The sequence below is a fragment of the Nycticebus coucang genome, chromosome 7, assembly GCF_027406575.1.
Source record: "Nycticebus coucang isolate mNycCou1 chromosome 7, mNycCou1.pri, whole genome shotgun sequence".
NCBI classification, from domain to species: Eukaryota; Metazoa; Chordata; class Mammalia; order Primates; family Lorisidae; genus Nycticebus; species Nycticebus coucang.
Genome location: NC_069786.1, coordinates 6485771 through 6506932, shown reverse-complemented (window position 1 = coordinate 6506932; position 21162 = coordinate 6485771). Strand labels below are relative to the sequence as shown.

The 21162-nt window shown below is 43.6% G+C and overlaps 1 protein-coding gene across 3 annotated transcripts in view; it reads right to left on the bottom strand.

The window, feature by feature from the left end:
- PLEKHB2 (pleckstrin homology domain containing B2) overlaps positions 1 to 20847 on the bottom strand; it is a 28451-nt gene extending 7604 nt beyond the window's left edge. For 2 of the 3 annotated variants that reach the window (XM_053596962.1, XM_053596964.1), the window contains exons 1-5: positions 20746 to 20847; positions 13883 to 13927; positions 9165 to 9317; positions 8459 to 8561; positions 814 to 853 (exon numbers count right to left, since the gene is read on the bottom strand). In XM_053596962.1, coding sequence (XP_053452937.1) covers positions 814 to 853; positions 8459 to 8561; positions 9165 to 9317; positions 13883 to 13919 — 333 coding nt within the window. In that variant the 5' untranslated portion in view covers positions 13920 to 13927; positions 20746 to 20847. Of the gene's footprint in view, positions 1 to 813; positions 854 to 8458; positions 8562 to 9164; positions 9318 to 13882; positions 13928 to 14504; positions 14525 to 20745 lie in introns of those variants that run through there. The other variant, XM_053596963.1, reaches the window with a different exon arrangement.
- Between the last annotated feature and the right edge of the window lie 315 nt (positions 20848 to 21162).

Sequence of the window (21162 nt, the reverse complement as noted above, 5' to 3'; positions counted from 1 at the left end):
AGGAGGATCGCTGGAGCCTGGGAGTTTGAGGCAGCCATGAGTTCTGAGGCCAACACTCCACTCCAGCGTTGTTTTTGCAACAACAAAAAATCCATACAAAGAATCACTTTGGGATTTTGCCTCTAATTTCACCCAAAGAGAGGAAACTGGAGCTGCAGAATAAGTTTAGGAGGAAGAAATGTCTTGGGCTAACAAGAGGAATACTGACAGAACATTAACCTTCTTACTTTCTTTTCACACACGCACAAATTCTTTTATAAGCTTAATCTACAGAGATACTTTTCTCTGATAGAAATAAAGGAGATGATAAAATCCCATCTGGAGAACATGGTTACCAAGTAATGCTGCCTTGATTCCTGACAGATAATAAAGAAGGCGTTACTAGGCTCTATGACTGGACTTCACTGCCAGTGACCTTCTAAGGCCAGAAACAGGATGAGAGACAAGAAAGAGGACAAAAATGTCTCGTTTCACAAGGCTGAGATCCTGTACATAAAAAGAGGACCCTGTTGTTCTTTTGGACACTTCACTGCAAACCACAGTGCAATTCAAAGTACTGCAGGTATTTGAGGAGTACAAACTTTTCTAGAAAACACTAGAAGAGCATGCCTGTGTGAGGCAGCTCCTCCTGCAAAACATTTAGCATGTTCGCCGTCAGCCAAACATGTCCTGCCCTGCTCTGCGTGCTCCTTCATGGATGGCTACATGGCCAAGAAACCGTGTCTACTCAGTTTCCCTTTCCAACCTCCTATTCTTCAATTGTTACCCAAGACCACCCGAAAACATTACAGTTGAACACCATTAGCAACTTACGGTGTTTGTCCTAGAATCCTGGAGTGTAAATTTCCACGCCCTGGAGAAAAGAAACAAGTACATTAGTTGAAGCAACCCAACATTTCAATGATTCTCAAACCTAGGTTGGCATAAGAATTCCCGCAAAGTCTTGTTTTAAGAACTCCATCAACTCACTTGAGACGTCTTAGGAATATGTGCATTTTAAAATTATAATCACAGTATATATATAAGATTTTAAAACAATCTTTTCTAAATGTGAAAAGTACTATAACTTGTTTTGTCAGTTCATGGAAAACACACAAATCAACTTCCTTTTTTTAATTTTGAAGCAGGATCCCACTATGTTGCCCAGGCTGGAACACAGTGGCATCATCATCTCTCACTGCAACCTCAAAGCCCTGGGTTCAAATAAACCTTCTGCCTCAGCCTCCTGAGTAGCTGGTCCTATAGGCACACACCACCACACCAGGCTGATTGTTCTGTTTTTTATAGAGAAGAGTTCTGACCATGTTGCTCAAGCTGGTCTTAAATTCCTGGTCTCAAGTGATCCTCCTGGATCTGCCTCCTAGACTGCTGGAATTACAGGCATGAGCCACAGTGCCAGACTACTTACTTTCTTATATTTTTTTTTTTTTTGGATGAGCCATTAAACATTCTGTGATGAGTATATTTATATTGTCAGCAATTTTTTGCCTTTAAAAAGAATGCTATTTATGGGCACCGGCACCTATGGCTCAAAGGAGTAGGGTGCCAGCTCCCTATGCCAAAGGTGGTGGTTCAAGCCCAGCACTAACCAAAAACTGCAAAAAAAAAAAAAAAAAGAATGCTATTTGGCTGGGTGTGGTGGCTCATGCCTATAATCCTTGCACACTGGGAGGCCAAGGTGGGTGAACTGCCTGAGCTCACAGGTTCTGGAGACCAGCCTGAGCTAGAGTGAGACCCCGTCTCTTAAAAAAAAAGAAAAAAAAAAAAATTACCAGGCATTGTGGTGGGCACCTACAGTCCCAGCTACTTGGGAGGCTGAGGCAAGAGAATCACTTGATCCCAAGAGCTTAAGGTTGCTGTGAGCCATGATGCCAGAACACTCTACTGAGGACAACAAAGCAAGACTCTGTCTCAAAAAAAAAAAAAAAAGAATGCTACTAACATCCATATTAACATTTCTATAGGACAAATTCCAAAGAGTTAAACTGCCAGGTCAAGAGATACAACTTATTTCATTGCATCCTACCAAGTGGCCCTATAAAGACTAACAATCTCTACACCTACTAACATCCCCCTAAATGGTCACCAAAAGTAGCTACCTGAATCTTAAATCTCACAAGTTTTCTAAACTGATAGGAAAAAGAACTCTCTCATGTACTTCCTCCTTCACCTACATTTTTTTACTGACCCTCTCTCTCTTCTCTCATCTTTATCAATTCTTTTTGTGCTTTATTCTCATTTTACCATCTCCTTGAATTGAAAGATGAGCTCATTTACTTTCAAATGTTTTGGTTTTTGAATGTATGTCACTCACTTTGCTAATGGGTTATCACGTTAGATAGACTATTCGTATACCATATGTGAATTTTGTTGCCATTTCAGGTGGAACAGTTTAGAATGGCCTTTATTCTGCAAATTCCATTCTATTATTTCAGAATATTTACCTTGCACTAAATTTCTAAGCTTCTCTGTACTTTCTGGATATCAATAATCTTTCTGAATTCTTTTAGTGTTTGTAACACAGCTCTGATCTTTTCTCCAAATCTGCCCTGTTCCCCCTTTCACTAAGTAACTATCTCCAGTCTTTTCTCCATGCCATAGAAGGCTATTTACATGAGATTATAATGTGAATGGTATGACAGTGACAGGTCTTCCAGTGCACAAAAGAAACAAACTCCTATCCTCACAAGGCAGCATATATTCTAATGAGATGATAGTTGATAAATGGTGAATGTGAATGGGGGAGGGGGAGCATATCATTTTAACTATGGTGTATGGTGGCCAGGAAAGCAGTCTTGAAAAACTCTTGATCCCAAGAGTTTTTTAAGGTTGCTGTGAGCTGTGTCGCTTTATTTCCTCTGTTCCTTAGGTTTTACTTTCCTCCAGACTAAAAGTTTTTTTCTAAGGCTTGCATTTTCCTTTTCTTACTGTTCCTTTGTGGTAATATCTGCATAGTCGTCATGTTTAAAAGGAGAACTAGTATCTCTGACAGGGTATGAGCTATTTCTCCTCCACACCCTTCCCAATGTGGTATCAACTGGTAGCTCCACCCACTCCACCCCAGCAAGAGTCAGATGACTTGGTGTTAACACTCACTCACTGTTCTATAAATCCAAGGCCACAGGGTAGGAGAAAGGAAGTTTCTTCTGGGACTGAGTAAGTCCCTTCTGAAAAGTCTGGGTCCTACAGTCTCTTCTGAGCACACTTCTTTGAATGTCTCATGCCAGGGCTCACTTCACCAGCTAGAAATTGTCCCACCTCCCGAGAGCCTCAATGCCTTTTAACACCCTAAAAATGACAAGTGCTGGGAGAGCCTTCCAGCCTCTGGTGAGGCACCAAGGAAGTCATATTCAAGGGTGTTTCCTTAGCTTTTCCAAAAAGCACCTTACTCTCTTAATCAGCATCACTCCAGGTGAAAATTCGCAAAACTTATTATAAATATTCCATCTTGTTACTGTTTCTGAAATCTGAAGTGTGGTTAACAGAAGTGCTACGTCTCAGGAGAATCATCTTTCTTTCTTTGGCCGTTTGCAGTTTTTTCTTTTCTTTCTTTTTTTCTTTTTTTTTTTTTTGAGACGAAGTCTCACTTTGCCACCCTTTGTAGAGTGCTGTAACATCATAGCTCGCAGCAACCTCCAACTCCTGGGCTCAAGTGATCCTCTTACCTCAGCCTCACGAGTAGCTGGGATTACAGGCGCCCCTGCATGACCCACAACACCCAGCTAGTTTTTAGAGACAGAGGGTTTCACTCATGCTCAGGCTGGTCTCAAATTCCTGACCTCAAGCAATCCATCCGTCTTCAGCCTCCCAGAGTTTTAGGATTATAGGCATGAGCCATGGTGTCCAGCCTGTTTGTAGTTTTTTCTTGGAAATCAAACTTCCTTTTGTGGCTGCTGCCATGAAATGTTTTCATCATTTCACTAGGCAGGTGGGGGATATGATATAATTGACTTCAGCATCTTCCCTCAAGAGTTCTCTATTACAGGTTGTATTGTGTCTGCCTGCAAAGACATGAAACCCCAGTCCCTACAAATATGACCTCATTTGGATATAAGGTCTTTGCAGATATTAAATTAAGATAAAGTCATACTGAACGAAAGTGGGCCCTTAATCCAGCATGACTGGTGTCCTTCATAAGAGAGGAATTTGGACACAGACACGAGGAAGAAAGCCAAGTGTCACAGAGGTAGAGACTGGAGGGATGCAGCACCAGCCAAGAACACCATGGATTACCACCACCACCAGAAGCCAGGAAGAGGCAAAGAAAGATTCTGCCCACAGCCTCCAGACTATGAGAATGAATTTCTGTCGATCTTGTCACATGTGTGGCATTTTGTGACAGAAGCCCCAGAAAATAACAACCTCTTATTTTTTACTTCTTAACCTTTCTGTGTCATTTTACTTCAAGTGTTTTTCTTGTTAATAGAAAATACAGCTGGATATATTTTCTGCCCAATCTCAGATCTTAATTCTCTTTTTCTTTTTTTTTTTTTTTTTGTAGAGACGGAGTCTCACTGTACCGCCCTCGGTAGAGTGCCGTGGCGTCACACGGCTCACAGCAACCTCTAACTCTTGGGCTTACGTGATTCTGCTGCCTCAGCCTCCCGAGCAGCTGGGACTACAGGCGCCCGCCACAACGCCCGGCTATTTTTTTGTTGCAGTTTGGCCGGGGCTGGGTTTGAACCCGCCACCCTCGGCATATGGGGCCGGCGCCCTACTCACTGAGCCACAGGCGCCGCCAGATCTTAATTCTTTTATTTTATTTTTTTTTTTTTTTGAGATAGAGTCTCACTCTGTTACTCTGGGTATAATGCCATGGCATCATAGTTCATAGCAACTTTAAACTCTTGCGTTTAAGTGATCCTCTTGCCTCAGCCTCCAGAGAAGCTGGGACTACAGGCACCTGCCACAATGCCCAGCTTTTAGTGGAGACAAGGTCTCACTTTTGCTCAGGCTGGTCTCGACCTCCTGAACTCAGATAATTCATGTCCTTTGGCCTACAGGAGTGCTAGGATTACAGGTGTGAACCACCATGCCCAGCTCAGATCTTATTCTTTTTAAAGGGAATTTAACCAACTCACATTTATTGAGATTACCGATACTGCCAGCCTAACTGCTGCCAAATCATTGCCTGTTGGGCTATATCAAGTTTTCCTAGTGCTTCTTTTTCTTTTCATGAGGATTATTTTCTGTTCTTTCCTATTCTTCTAGTTAAAAAAAAAAAAAAAAGAAAGTATTAATCTCCATTTCTATCCTCCCTAATTTGTGCCCTTAAAAATTGACACATAAGTAAGCCTCTACTTTCCCACCTAGGTTAAGAACTGGCCCACTCATTCATTCTTCTCAGCCAAACAAAGCCAGCCCTTTAGCATATCTCTACCTCTTCTCCCTCTACTACAAGAAAATCTCCCACATTTTGTTAAAATACTCCAAAATTCTAGAGCTAGATATTTTTTGCATCATTACTTAAAAAACATTTCATCCACGGCAATGCCTGTAGCTCAGTGGATAGGGCATCAGCCACACACACTGAGGCTGAAGGGTTTGAACCCAGCGCTGGCCAGCTAAAATCAACAATGACAACTACAACAACAACAAAAATAAATTAGCCAGGCATTGTGGCGGGCGCTTGTAGTCCCAGCTACTTGGGAGGCTGAGGCAAGAGAATCGCTTAAGCCCAAGAGTTTGAGGTTGCTGTGAGCTATAGTCTATTATGACATAATAAAACTCTGTGTCAAAAAACAACAAAAAAAATTTTTCATGCATGTGACATCTCAGGCCACAGCAGAGCAGAGCAGAGCAGTAAAAGACAAAGGGCTTTGGAGACAGAGGTTTAAACCCTGAGTCTAGTCGATCAACCCTAGTGCCTCAGAAAACATGGCGGCAGAAGATGTTCATGGCCCAAACCCCAGCACATATGAACATGTTATTTTATATGGCAAAAGGTACTCCATAGCTAGAATTAAGGTTAAAGAACTTGAGATGGGGAGATTACCCTGGAATATCCAGGAAAGGCAAACTAATTACAAGTCCTTAAAAATATAAAACCTTTCCTGGGTGCAGAGAGCCAAAGACAGCAGCTTGAGAAGACCTGGCCTGCTGTTGCAGGCAATGAGGATAGAGTAAACCAAGGAATGCAGAAGGTCTCTAGAAGCTGGAAAAAGCAAAGAAACAGATTCTTCCCTAGAGCCTCTGTTAGGCCTAGTGGGCCTAGGCTAAGCCAGAAAGGTGTCAGGCCTAGGCTGTAATAGAAAAATACCAGTTAACTCCTGGCAAATTTCTGGACTGCAAGCTTTCGAAAAAACAAAAGAAAGAAAGAAATAAGTCTAGTTCACTCCCAAGATAAATGGGAATTAATTTCTTGCTTCTAGTTCACTCCAAGTTTCTTGCTTGGCTAACTCCCTGGGAAGCAGACTGGAAGGTACCAACTGTTCCCGGACTGACTTTTAAACAATACCAGGTAGGAAAAATACTAGAACTAAGATGTACGGGGGAAAAGTACTGAAACTAAGATGTATGGGGGGAAAATATTAAAACAAAAATGTAAGACTCTGCCTCTCAAAAAAAAAAAAAAAAAAAAAAAATGTAAGACGTATGACTAACTGCAAAATTCTGCTTCTGTACAATGCTTGCTTATTACCCTACCCGGATGCACCCGGACAGCCTGCGTGCCTTAAAAACCTGACCCTTTAAGCACTCGGGGCTGCTCTCAGAAACCCTATTTTGAGATATTGAGGCAGTCACTGGCCAGCTCTTTAATAAAAGGACTCCTCTTTAAATTTAACTTGGCTGGCAGTGTGGTCTTTATGGAATTCCTAGACACAACACCTCCAGAGAGAATATGGTGCTACAGATACTTCATGACCAGTGAGACTTCTGACTTCCAGAAATATAATAAATTTGTATTATTTGGAGCCACTAAGTTTGTGGCAATTTATTACAGGAGCATTAAAAAACTGATCCAGAAATTATTACTTTTTTTTTTTTTAAGACAGAGTCTCAAGCTGTCACCCTGAGTAGAGTGCCATGGCGTCACAGCTCACAGCAGCCTCAAACTCTTGGGCTTAAGCGATTCTCTTGCCTCAGCCTCCCAAGTAGGTGGAATTTCAGGTGCTGCCACAAACCTCGGCTATTTTTTTTTTTTTTTTTTTTTTGGTTGCAGTTGTCGTTGTTTAGCTGGCCCAGGCCAGGTTTGAACCCGCCACTCTCGGTGCATGTGGCTGGCACCATAACCACTGTGCCAAGGGCGCCAAGCCTGATACAGAAATTATTGAACCTCTCTATGCCTCAATTTTTTGTAACAATAGGAACAGCAATCACCTTGTAAGACATGGTGGGGATTACATATCATCTGTAAAGGCAGCTAACTCAGTGACCAGTGTGAATGTTCAACATGTGTTAATTTAAATTCTTAAACGGTAGTAACAGAGCTTCAATTTAAGGAGTAGCAAATGAGCTTGACACGTGGTCACTTCTCCACCATTCTCTAGAAAGCCCCCCAACTCTTCCAGAATGTGCCATTTAAGAGTCACCAATACAAATCAGAACAGTGTAAAAAAGCTACTTCTGGAATTTAAAATAAACCCTAGAGTGTGGCATGGAATAACTCTAATAATGAGGATGAGTATGGATTATGAACGCAGGATAGGCACTGACAAATGGTCTACAGCAGTTGTTCTCAACCTTCCTAATGCCGCGACCCTTTAATACAGTTCCTCATGCTGTGGTGACCCCCAACCATAAAATGATTTTCGTATATGCAGGATGGTCTTAGGCGACCCCTGTGAAAGGGTCGTTTGACTCCAAAAGGGGTCGCAACCCACAGGCTGAGAACCACTGGTCTATAGGATTTTATGAAAATATCACACATGTACGATTATGTCAGTAACCTGTTACTGATTTCTCACAACATCCAGAGTTACCAAACTGAAGTGGTACAAAGTGGACAGAAAAAAAAAATTCTTTTCCTCAACTTTTATTCAGTGTTTTCAAGATTCTGATCAAACATTAATGCCAAAATTAATAGGATAAATAATGTTGGGTTTCCCCAATCCTTTTCTCAGAGATGGCAGATGGAGCAAGGACCACCAAAGAAGGGAAAAAGCTGCATAATACAGTTGTGGGGGCTTTTAAAAAAGACATTTACATAAAAAGACCAAGATTTAAGAAATCATTCCACTATGCCCATTACCCAGTGTGAATCTAATAATGAAAAAAGAGAGCAGAGAGACTGCTCTTCCTTCCTGCCACTTTCAGCACAATGGGATGGGCCCAGGCAGTCCTAGAGGGGCAGAAACCAGAATCAGGAGAAGCCCTGTCACATTTCTCTCACATGCGCAGAGTCCCTTATTCTGCTGCCCAAAGGAAAACTCCACTCCCATTCTTTTCCCTTCCTGATAACTTAAAGTTAAAACAGAAAATACATTTTAAATTAAACACATAAGAAACCAAAACTTACAAACAATCATCTGTACTTTCTGCACAAAGACTGACAGTTTTCCCATCTCGGCAAACAATCTGCAGCATACAGTCTTTAGATTTCCCTTCTGGAGGCTGAGTATCTATTAAAAAAAAAAAAACAGAATAAAAGATTTTTTAAAGGATTTCTTCTTACATATTCTAAGACCTAACAGCTTCGATAAGCAAAGGACTGAACAATAAATCAAGTGCTACATCTAAGAACCCATGGCCTACCCAAGAGAACAGAAAACACAGCAAGGCAACTAGCTGCAAAGAAGACTTCCATCCACAGCATTTATTCCTTCAAAACGAATATAAGGAGTGCACACTTCAGCAGCACATACACAAAATGAAAGTAAGGAATAACTCTAGAAACATACATCACAGATTTTAAGAAACCAACTGGCGTTACCATCAAACAGATCCCAGTTTAACATGGCCTAGGGTGGCCTCATCCTTCTTAGGATGCCCACCACTCTGGATCCCTCTCAATAAGAGAAGTACAAGGACTGGTGGAAATAATGCAGGAGGGGACTGTATCTGCCCCAACCATTTGGGCCTGGAGTCCACCAGTGGATGCCCCTCTCAGAGACTTTCTTCAGTCTGTTAATGAAAGCAGAACAGGAAAGAGGATCCAGCTCTCACCAAGAATGGGAGGCTGGGGAAGACAGATGATGGAGGTCGGCCAGGGCAAGCCAGCTTACCCCGACATTCGTGCCCCGTGCGGATGTTGATGCAGTCCACGGGCATGTGGACCTTGTCCTCGATACTCTGACGGGTCTGGTCATCATAATAGATCAGGTGACCATCCGACCACAGATCAAACCAATTCTTCTTCCAGCGTTTCAAAATAGTACCTGAAAAAAAATGGGGTTTCTTTCCTCTCAATTTCCATTACCACTTTGACTTTTTTTTATGAGACAGGGTCTTGCTATATTGACCAGGCTGGAGTACGGTGGCTATGAGGATAACTAAAGCTGAAGTTTTCCAACTTTATACCACGTTATAGCCTCCAAGCAATCCTCCCATCTCCGTCTCCTGAGTAACTGGGACTACAGGTATGTACCATAGCACCAAGCTGAACCAAAAGACCGAGGACTTTGATCTCTAACTCATGGAAGAAATGCAACTTTCCCCTGACCCCCTCGACATACTTGCATAGAATTCTCCAAACCAGTCCACCCAAAAGAAGTGAAAACAGACCCTGATGCCCTGACCACCCACACCATACCCAGGCCACATGCAACACAAAGATACCTAAAGGCTGCAAACTAAGAATACCCAAAACCTTCTTTTTCCCTTGGAACAGCGTCTCACTCTATTGTCTGTGCTAGAATACAGGGGCATGATCACGCCTCACTAAAACTTCAAATTCCTGGAGTCAGGAGATCCTTCTGCCTCAGACTCCCAAATAGCTGGGACTATAAGCATCCATCACACCCAGCTAATTTAAAAAATGTTTTCTGGCTCAGTGCCTGTGGCTCAAGTGGCTAACACACCAGCCACATACACCTGAGCTGGTAGGTTCGAATCCAGTCTGGGCCCACCGAACAACGACAGATGCAACCAAAAAACCGCCAGGCGTTGTGGTGGGCGCCTGTAGTCCCAGCTACTTGGGAGGCTGAGGCAAGAGAATCACTTAAGCCCAGGAGTTGGAGGTTGCTGTGAGCTGTAATGCCACAGCACTCTACCCACGGTGAAACTTCAGGGTCTGTCTCAAAAAATAAATAAATAAATAAATAATGTTTTCTAGAGATAGGGTCTGAACTGGTCTTGAACTACTAGCTTCAAGTGATTTTTTTCCCACTTCAGCCTCCCAAAAGAATTACATGTGTGATTCCAGGCCACTGTGTCTGGCCTATTTTAAAAGTTTTTTTTTTATTTTAAAAGTTTTTAAAAAACACCTTTCTGTTGAACAAATGAAACACATCTAACAAACATTTAATTCCCCATATAGAACTAAACTTTAAACTTTTTTTTTATTAAATCATAGCCGTGTACATTAATGCAATCATGGGGTACCACGTGCTGGTTTTATATATAATTTGAAATATTGTCATCACACTGGTTAACATAGCCTTCCTGGCATTATCTTAGTTATTGTGTTAAGACATTTATATTCTACACTTAGTAAGTTTCACATGTTCCCTTGTAGGCTGCACGGTAAATGTGGTCCCACCATATCTTGCCTCCACTCATCTTCCCCCCTCTCCTCCTCTCCCTTTCCCCATATTCTTAGGCTATAATTGGGTAAACTTTAAACTTTTATAACTTTCCTAGTATCTAACTAAATTTGCTAATTTTTTTTTTTAGACAGATTCTCACTTTGTTGCCCTGGGTAGAGTGCTATGGCATCATAGCTCACAGCAACCTCCAACTCTTGGGCTCAAGTGATTCCCTTGCCTCAGCCTCTCAAGTAGCTGGGACTACAGGTGCCCATCACAACACCCAGCTATTTTTTTTTAGAGATGGAGTCTCACTCTTGCTAGGCTAGTCTCGAATCTATGAGCTCAGGGCAATGCACCCGGCTTCCCAGAGTGCTAGGATTCAGGTGTAAGCCACCACACCCAGTCTAAATTTGCTAAATTATCAGAAATGCTGGACTATAAAGTCTCTATGTGCAATTAAAAATACCACCTTCCTCTCTTGGAAAAATACTGAATTCTTTATTCTTAAGAGCTGTCATGTGTACTCTCTCTTAACATTTCCCTTATAGGAAGCCCCCGGGGTAGAAGGGGTCCGCATCTGCCTTCTTGATGCAGGTACAGAGAAAGGCTCAGAAGCGGACGAATGAACACAGCAGGACACTGAACCCAGACCAAGGGCCCCTACTCTCACGCTGTGCCCATCGTATCACTTCATACATTTCTGTCAGTTTGAGAGAATTCACCCCTTCATTTGTAATCTTAGAGCAGACATTTAGCTTTATAAAGCTGTAATTTCCTTGTCTGTTAAAAAGGAAAACCCCTGCCAGAGAGTAAGAGGCCAGTTTAACTCCAGGTCGCCCTGCACCCTTCCTTACTGCACATCCCACCCTGTTCTTGGCCAGCATGCACAAACTCCATTCCCTTTACACTCCCATGCCTGCTACTGCTCTCAACCAAACAAGCAACATCCAGCCTTCCTGCCAGCATCAGGCATCCTCCTCCCCCAGAGGGACTGCCACAGCACTTGCCCAAACTGACCAATAGGACAGACCCAGCATCCTTTTGACTGGCAGCACCTGAGCTGTGCAGAAACTACCAAGCAGCCACACACAGGCAGAATCACCAGTCAGGGAGTTCTACCCAAGTATCTCACCTACCATCAAAACCCTAGCTGTAAAATACCAAATCAGGCTGTCCTGCAGAAGTCAAATACTGGGTCCCAAGGGTCTATGTGGCAATGGTAGGAAAAGTCCTGGCAATTGCTTTGCCTGCATATAACTACGTGTGTATGTCTGCAGCTCTGTGACCCAAGGAAACACAATATATCTTACTTCAATTCTAATGGGATTGATACTTCTGCTTTCAGCAAAGGAAAATCAACCCATACATCCATGGATGGGGTTACAAAATTTCTGAACATACACTTCTGAAAAATGAACCAGGTCACTGAAAAAATCTGTGCCAGTTGTTTAAAGGACATCTATTTTGTGAGTATCACCACATTAAGCACTGATGAGATGAGAAACATAGAATTGTTCACTATGGGGTTTTTTTTGTTTCTTGGGTTTGTTTTTTTTTTTTGAAACAAAGTCTCACTCTGTAGCCCAGATTAGAGTGCCATGGTGTCAGCCTCACTCACAGCAACCTCTAACTCCTGGGCTCAAACAATCTTCTTGCCTCAGCCTCCTAAGCAGCTAGAACTACAGGTGAGTACTACAACACTCGGCTAATTTTTCTACTTTTCAGAGACAGGGTCTCACTCTTGATCAGGCTGGTCTCGAATTCCTGAGCCAATGGGATCTCCTACCTCTACCTCCCAGAGTGCTAGAATTACAGAAGTGAGCTACAGCACCCAGCCATAAATAATAGTTTTTATAAACCATCTAAGAAATGCAATTGATTCTTTACTGCTATACTCAAGTCTAGCTAACTTCATATCTCTGACCAATAAACAGTAGGTGTTCAGTTTTTTACCAAACACAAATGATGTAAGTCACTTTTCTTTTTTTTTTTCCAGCCAGTCTCACTCTATCACCCTCAGTGGAGTGCCGTGGCATCACAGCTCACAGCAACCTCCAACTCCAGGGCTTAGGCAATTCTCTTGCCTCAGCCTCCGGAGTAGCTGGGACTACAGGAGCCTGCCACAACACCTGGCTATTTTGTTGTTGTTGTTGCAGTTTGGCCGGCGCCGGGTTTGAACCTGCCACCCTCGGTATATGGGGCTGGCACCCTACCTACTGAGCCACAGGCACCACCTGATGTAAGTCACTTTTCCCTGAACTGGTTCTTGTGTTAAAGCAAGAGTACATGGAGTAGCAGCCTCAGAGAGATAAGCAGACAGTACATGAAAGGCCCACACAGACGAGCTGAGCAAAGTACATTTCAATCCAAGGAATAAGGAATTGAGTCTCTTCTCTTTTTTTTTTGCAGTTTTGGCTGGGGCCAGGCTTGAACCTGCCTCCCCCACTATATGGGGCTGGCGCCCTACTCCTTTGAGCCACAGGCACTGCCCCGGAATTGAGTCACTTCTCTGAAGTCCTTTTGGAGATACAAAAGTTCTGGTTCTAGAAAAGCTCATTCCCTCCGGTCAATCCACATAATCACAAAGATTACATTATTTCAGAATCTGAGTCACTGCTCAATCCCAAAATGAGGCAAAGAGCCCAGTACCCCCAAGCCGACGTTATCAGCTGGGCATGATTAGATTCAGGCAGTCTCAGGTCAACCATGAGTAATAAGCAGCTAGCAGGAGAAATAAGCAAGAATTGCCATCACTTCCTGGTTTCTGTCCACTGGGCAACCAACGGGGAGTTCCATGTGTGCACAAACAGTTCACCAAGCTCTAAAATCATCCAAGAGGAAATCAGGGCACCAACATTGATAATAAGACTTTATGATTTGTTTTGTTTGGTTTTTTTTGGAGGGAGACAGAGCCTCAAGCTGTCACCCTCGGTAGACTGCTGTGGCATCACAGCTCACAGCAACCTCCAACTCCTGGGCTCTAGCGATTCTCCTGCCTCAGCCTCCCAAGTAGCTGGGACAACAGGCACCCACCACAATGCCCGGCTATTTTTTGGTTGCCGCCGTCATTATTGTTTGGTAGGCCCAGGCTGGATTCGAACCCCCCAGCTCAGGTGTATGTGGCTGGTGCCTTAGCCGCTGAGCTACAGGTGCCGCGCCTTATGATTTGTTTTTAAATGTCATCTATTTCAGCAAACAGAAACAAAGATGCACCCTAAGGTAGAGCTGGATGCAGTCGTGGATCCCATACTCACTCTGTCGCAGCAACCACCCACTCTTGACAAACGCCATCTCTTCACCTACAGGACAGAACAGGTAGGTTCAAAATCACACCCAGAATGATAACACCATGTGGGGTCTCAATCTCAATCATAATCTCTTTCAGTGTCAGGTGAGGAAGGGCCCAAAGCCATTTCACCTCACCAGCCACCTGGCATTTACTCAATACTACAGCTGGTGTCCATACCCCGCCCCTCCGCCCCTCCGCACTCGAGGCTTCAGCCTCACCACCCTGCACACCTCACTGAGCTTAACTCTGCTCAATAGACGTGGAACAGAGCTAGGGATTTAGCTAAGATTTAGCTCTGTCAATAACCTGGACCTCCTCACAGCATGCCCGTGTCCTACAGCTCTGGGGCCAGGCTGCTACAGCTTCACCCCCTAGCATGCCCAGTGGGGGTCTACGTGGCCCAGTGTGCTGCACTAGTGGCAACAGGCAGAATGGCCAGGTTAGGGAAGAAAACCAGAAGTTATCGAGAAAAGGTTGATAAATTCAACTACACAAAAATAAAAATCTATAAGGAAAAAAGGCAAAAAACCAATGACAAATTAGAAGAAATACTGACAACCATATGGTGATCTATTTTCTTTACTTACAAAGCTCACTATAAGAAAAGGCAATCAGGCGGCGCCTGTGGCTCAGAGGAGTAGGGCGCCCAACCCATATGCCGGAGGTGGCAGGTTCAAACCCAGCCCCAGCCAAAAAAAACCGCAAAAAAAAAAAAAAAAAAGAAAAGGCAATCATTTGGTGATTCACAAAAAAAGAAATAAGATGGCCAAAAACTCCTAAGAACTCAGTTTCTCTCTCAATTCAACAGATAAAAATCAAAATATAGAGTTAACAATTTTACCTATCAGGTAGACACAAATCAAAAACTCTGTACACCTGAGTAAGCAGAAAAGATAAGAAAAGATACCAGCCACAACCTTTCTGGAGGGAAATTCAACAAAATCTACCACAGCTTTGAGAGTCCAGATACAGTACTTTTTTCTTTTTTTTTTGAGACAGGGTCTCACTATGTCACTCTGGGTAGAGTGCTATGATGTCACAGCTCACAGCAATCTCAAACTCTTGGGCTTAAGCGATTCTCTTGCCTCAGCCTCCCAAGTAGCTGGGACTATAGGTACCCACTACAACGCCCGGCTATTTTTTTTGTTGTAGTTGTCATCATTATTTGGCAGGCCCAAGCTGGGTTCGAACCTGCCAGGCCCACTGTATGTGGCTGGCACCCTAACAGCTGAACTACAGGCGCCGAGCCAGATTTAGAACTTTGATCCAGCAAAGTTCCATTACTAACAATGTGCCTTGCTGACATCTGTGCAGAGATTCACCAACATACGTATAAAGATATTTACTGTAATGTTATTTATGCCTCAAAAAATGAGCCACAGACAACGTGCCACACAAGAGGAGCACTGCTGCACAAGATGGGCTGCCAGGCAGATGTCCTTTCACTAGATATCGCCTATGTTTTCCTTGGTGTTTCCCTCAGGTGGGGCTTGGGTGAAGGTCTCAGAGTGGCAAGGAGAAACTGGACAGCAGGCTAGGAAATCCATTCCAGGCCACTTGAGTCAAGATTCAAAAACAAAAAAAAAAAAAAAAAGGGCACATAAACACAACGGAATATCATATAGCCATAAAAAATGAAATCCTGGGGCAGCGCCTGTGGCTCACGGAGTAGGGCACAAGCTCCATATACCAGAGGTGGCGGGTTCAAACCTGACCCCAGCAAAAAAAAAAAAAAAAAAATGAAATCCTGCCATTTGCAACAACATGGATGGAAATGGAGAACACCACATTAAGTGAAATAAGACAAATCTCTCATGCTCTCACTTATATGTGGAAGTTAAATATTAAAAACGACTGACCTCATGAAGAGAAGATAGTTACCAGAAGCTGGGAATGGGGAGAGGTAATAAAGCAGGGAAAGTTAATGGGTACAAAAACATAGTTAAAAGGAACAATATTTGGTAACACAACAAAGTGACTATAATCAACAATGAAGGTGTATTTCAAAGTAACTAAATGAGTGGACCTGGAACGTTCCAATGTTTATCACTGAAATGACAAATGCTGAGGTGATAGATACCCCATTACCCTGATTTGATTAATTCATATTGTATGCTTGTGTCAATACATCATATGTACCCTATAAATTATAAATATATACAACTACTACATACTCATAATTAAAAAAAAAAAAAAGACCAGCCTGAGCAAGAATGAGACCCCCCATCTCTACAAAGAAATAGAAAAATTAGCCAGGCATGGTGGCTGTGCCTGTAGTCTCAGCTACTTGGGAAGCCAAAGCAAGAGGCTCACTTAAGCCCAGGAGTTTGAGGGTACAGTGAGTTATGATGAGGCTATTGCACTCCAGCCTGGGCAACAGAACAAGACACTATCTCAAAAAATAAAAAACAACATAAAAAAAAAAACCTTCTGTATCTAGAGGACATTATAAACATATCTTTAGTGTTCCTATATAAAATTCACTAGACCCTCTACAGTTGACCACCTCGCTATACTGACCACCTCCTCAGGTTGACCTATTTTCACAAACTGAACATGCACCACATGTATATATCGGACCCTAGTTCCTTAAGTTGTCCACCTCCATGTGTTGACCAGTTATTGCACTTGATACAGGCATAATACATGTCCAGTCTATGAGAATTAGGTCAACTTAAAGAGGTGGTTCTACTGTAGTTCAAAACAATTAGAGAAAGGAAAAATCATCAGAATACAAGACAGAAAAGAACTTTGAACTGGTATTAGCAACAGAAACTCATGATTTTTTGAAAGAGGGTAATTGCTCTGCTGACTCAAATAACTTCTTATCTTGTACCATCTGTCTACCTTCAGTCATTACATGGCACAATCTCAGGCATGATCTGCTGCCAGAGACTTTTATCTCTACACCAGTCTCCTCTGAAAGGAGCCAGCACTCCTTGAAAATGAGCTGGCTACAACTTAGGGACAGGATACCTCGAGATGGCTCTAAGATGTCTTATTCTTAAAAGCAAAGATGCTTTTGAGAGAGCCTTTAGAAAGGATAAAGAAAGCCAACCAGCTGAAGAAAGGGCATCTAATGGCCAAACTGTGACAGGAGTGTCCTGAGTGTCAAATTCAAAGTAATAATTACAGTTCCTTAAAAGCAACTGAGACTGAAAAGCAGCCTCAGTAAAGAGGATATAATGCTGTGAAATGTGTCACAGAAAAGACATACCTTCCAAAGTGGGCTCAATTCTACACAACTGAGGGCAGGGAGATTGGTTTTTAAAAGCTGAAACACTTTGATAATGGTAATATCATTTCCTCATTGGATAATTCAAATACTGTGTTAATAGTAAGTGATATTTGTAGCGTTTACTAAGATGTCAGAATTTCCTTCTTAAGACAAAATACTAGACTTCTGAGTTGAGGGTTCAAGTGTACTGAAACCTGAGAAGCAGGGAAGACTCTTGTAGGAACAGGCTTCAAGGCAACCTAAACTTAAGCTGCGTGGGATAAATGACTCGGAGGAAACAATCCGCTGATTGTTACTAAGGAATATGTACTTTTGTCACTTGAATATGCTAAGCAGAAACTTAACAGGCCAGTATGCAGAAAAGTTGGAAGGAAAAAAATCACCTTGTGAATTCCTCTCGGAGATCAGGCAGTACAGTCAGCCACAGGGACTGTAGGAGACGTGAGGCTAGGGCACTTTGCCCCAGCAATGGCAGAGATATCAAGGTGGCAGATGCTCTGAGAAAGCTCTGCACTTGACTACAGCAGGCAGAGCTCAGAGGAATGAGATGCCACACTTAGAGGAGCCTCATATGTGGAAGTCTTTTTTTCTTTTTTTTTTTTTCCAGGAAACAGAAAATAGGTTTCAGCAATCCTCTAGCCTCAGCCTTCAGAGTAGCTGGGATTACTATGCCTGGCTAGCTTTTTTCTATTTTTAGTAGAAACAGGGGGGAGGGGTGTCTCACTCTTGCTCAGGCTGGTCTGGAACTCCTAAGCTCAAGCAATCCACATGCTTCAGCCTCCCAGAGTGCTAGAATTACAGGCATGAGTCACCACATCCAGCCTATGTGGAAGTCTTAAACTTCTAGTCCTCTTCTTTTATTAACCTCCCAGACTCTAGCTCTGAGCAAGGGCCACAGTCCAAAAGGAAAGGCTCACTGATAATGTCGACCTTCTCTAGTCCTTATAATCAAAGGTGGCCTGCATTCCTCAAAAACAAAGCTTTTCTAGGCTGGGCACAGTGGCTCACGCCTATAATCCCAGCACTGGGAGGCCCAGGCAGGTGGATTGCCTGAGCCAGAGCGAGACCCACGTATCTAAAAAATAGCTGGGCATTGTGGCAGGCACCTGTAGTCCCAGTTACTTGGGAGGCTGAGGCAAGAAGATCACTTGAACCCAAGAGTTTGAGGTTGCTGTGAGCTAAGTCGCCACGGTACTCTACCAAGGGTGACCAAGTGAAACTCTGTCTCAAAAAAAAAAAAAAAAAAAAAAAAAACAGTGTTCCTTTCTCTATTGATTAAACCATTAGCACCTGGTGATCAACTCAACCATCAGCCCCTCTCCCACAAGGCTGGAGTGGGAGGGTCTAACCCTCTACTCCAGTGTAGGTCTTTCAGTGACCAGTCCCCATCCTGAAGGGGAGCTGTGCCAGCAGTGAATTATTAGCATACAAAAAGGCATCACTATGAAGAGTCTAAGGATTTTAAGAGATGTAGGTCTACAGCTAACTCTTCCCAATATCCCAGTTCCTCTAATTTCCTTCTCCTAGCTATAAAAGTAGACTCCTCATGAAAAGGCATAAAACCTGTCTCTCTTCCTCAACACAGTACAGTCAAAGAGAAGTCCCAGGTATATTTCAAAATAACAGAAGTGGCAGAAGGAAGGGTGGAGTGACCCATCAGCATTTAGAGATAAGTTCACATGTGGCCATTTCCAGCTGGGAACCACTTTATAATAACAAACCTAACAGGCCAAGAAGGCAAAGAGGCAAGAAAGTCCAATTTTCCATTTCCAAGATCAACTTCAGAAGTAAATATACAACCAGTAAAACAAGATGGGTTCAACTAGCCCCTTTTTGTGTAAAATTTTTAAGGTTACTCTTTGCAGTTTTTGGTAGTTCCTGACACTAATGAAGTAATTCTCTAATTTATTTAGATACCCAGTAAGACAGAAGAAAGGCAGATGAAAGGAGAAATAAATATCAATATTAATGTAAGCTGAGAAGTGTAGCAAAGCTGCCACAAGGTGAGAAAAACTTGAGTCTCCTCAAGGAATAATATTACTGTAACAATGATATCTGTCCTTTTTATATTGCTGCTATTCACATTCCATAAACTCATAATCCTTAAGGTTATCAGGAAACTTACTTATACAATGTGCTAACACTCTTAACATATAATGTTAGTAAAGAACTGATGTCAGGTTGGACAGCTCCTGCAGCCTCCTTCAGTAAGCATTTACAGACCACTACAAAATGTCTTGACACTATGTGGTCTGTAAAACACGATGGACTTCTATACCCTCAGGGAGATGAGTGTAAAAAGGGGGAAAGAGTCTGGAAAAGAGATCACTACCACACAGTAAATACCAAGCACAAGGGAAGCCCAGAAAGCATCTGCCCAGCCAGAGATGGTCTCTTCCCAAACTCTAGTCCTATCAATCAATGTCCAACAAACCAGCCCAGCGAAGGCTCCAGAACACCACAGTGGAATTAGTCACAGTGGTATTCCTCCACACCCACAGGCTATCAGGGAAATACACCCATTGCAGATTTGCCATTAATTTGTTCAACAAATGTTGAGAGCTGTAAGTAAACGGTTAAACAGTCCCAGCTCAAATCCTAACTCCCCATGTAACTTCAGACAACTCACTTCCTGCATTGGCAATAGTACTCTCAAAGGCCACAGAAGACCATGGAATATTCCTCTTGTTAGCTGTTAGCGCTCCTCCATTTTCTAGGCATGAAAAAAAAGGTGAAAGATTCCCTAAAACCAGGAGTCGGTGTCGTTTTGAATTAATGAATGTTCCCCAGGTCTCACACCTCATTCCTTTCTCCGCTCTCTCTGAAACACCAGAATCCTAAGATTAGCTCATTTAAGAACCCTCTTCTATGTGAACTGCTCTGCACTTCATATTTAAGGGGGAAAAACAACCTATGCTAACATGAAATAAAAATCCCTGACCTCCAGAATTCTCAATCTAGCTGGGTAAAAGAATTAAACGTGAAAAAACATAGGATACACCAAGCACCTACAACTAAAGACAAAGAAAAACAAGTGAAATGAAGCGGGGGCGGGCCCCATACTCGAGAGCAAAGCTTAAAGCCATTCCGGTCTCCTAAGGAGGAGGTGACCTCCGGGCAGGAGGAAACAGAGAAAACCCAAGAGAAAACCCAACCGCAGGAGGTCCGCAGGGGGCTGCAGGGGTGGAGATCGAGAAACGCCGGAAGGAGGGCAGCAGAAGATCCCGCAGGTGGACGTGTAGAGATTCAAGAGTGGCCAGGAAGAAAGCAGGGCGCTGGGGCCGCAGAGGTGGGGCTCGGGGCTGGACCGCTCTAAAAGAGGCTAGGTGGGGGGACGCCGCAGAAAGGGGTGGCTGGACAGGGGCCGGTAAGGTGGAGAGAGTCCACTCAGAGGGCTCGCGGCCCCGCCATTCCAGGGTAGGTTAGGGCGGGGACACACTGGGGAGGGTGAGCGAGTAGGAAAAGGTGGGGAGGGGCTCGGAGAAGCGCGATACTGGGCAAAGGAGAGCTCGGGGAGAGCTCGGCAGCTCTAGGAGAGGCTCCGGAGGGGGAAGGGGCTAAGGTCTCCCGAACCGAATGAGGACATTTACCAGAGAACTCTCCGACAGCAGCGCTCGAACCAGGGCGGGGGAAAAAAAGGATGCAGCTCGGCCTCCTCGGCCCCGGATTGCCGCACGTCAGTGACCTCACCGCCGCCGTGACGTCACTGCCGCGGTGCGCATGCGCCAGGCGCGGGGCCTGTCGGGAATTGTAGTGGAGACAGGAGTTGGGGCGGTCTGGGACTGGGAAGGGGAGGAGGGCACCCAGAAGTTTGTCAGCTCTTCTTAACTACGGGCATGATTTTCTACTGCTAAGAAATTATTAGCGCCTGATCTTCGTTTCTGAATATCTCTCTGCAATAAAAGGGAAAAGGCTCTTAGAGGAGCGATGACTCTAGAACTGGGACGCAGAAAGTGGAAGCAGAGGCCGGAGCACCCTGCAAACGGGAGGGGAGCTCGTGCTGGGAC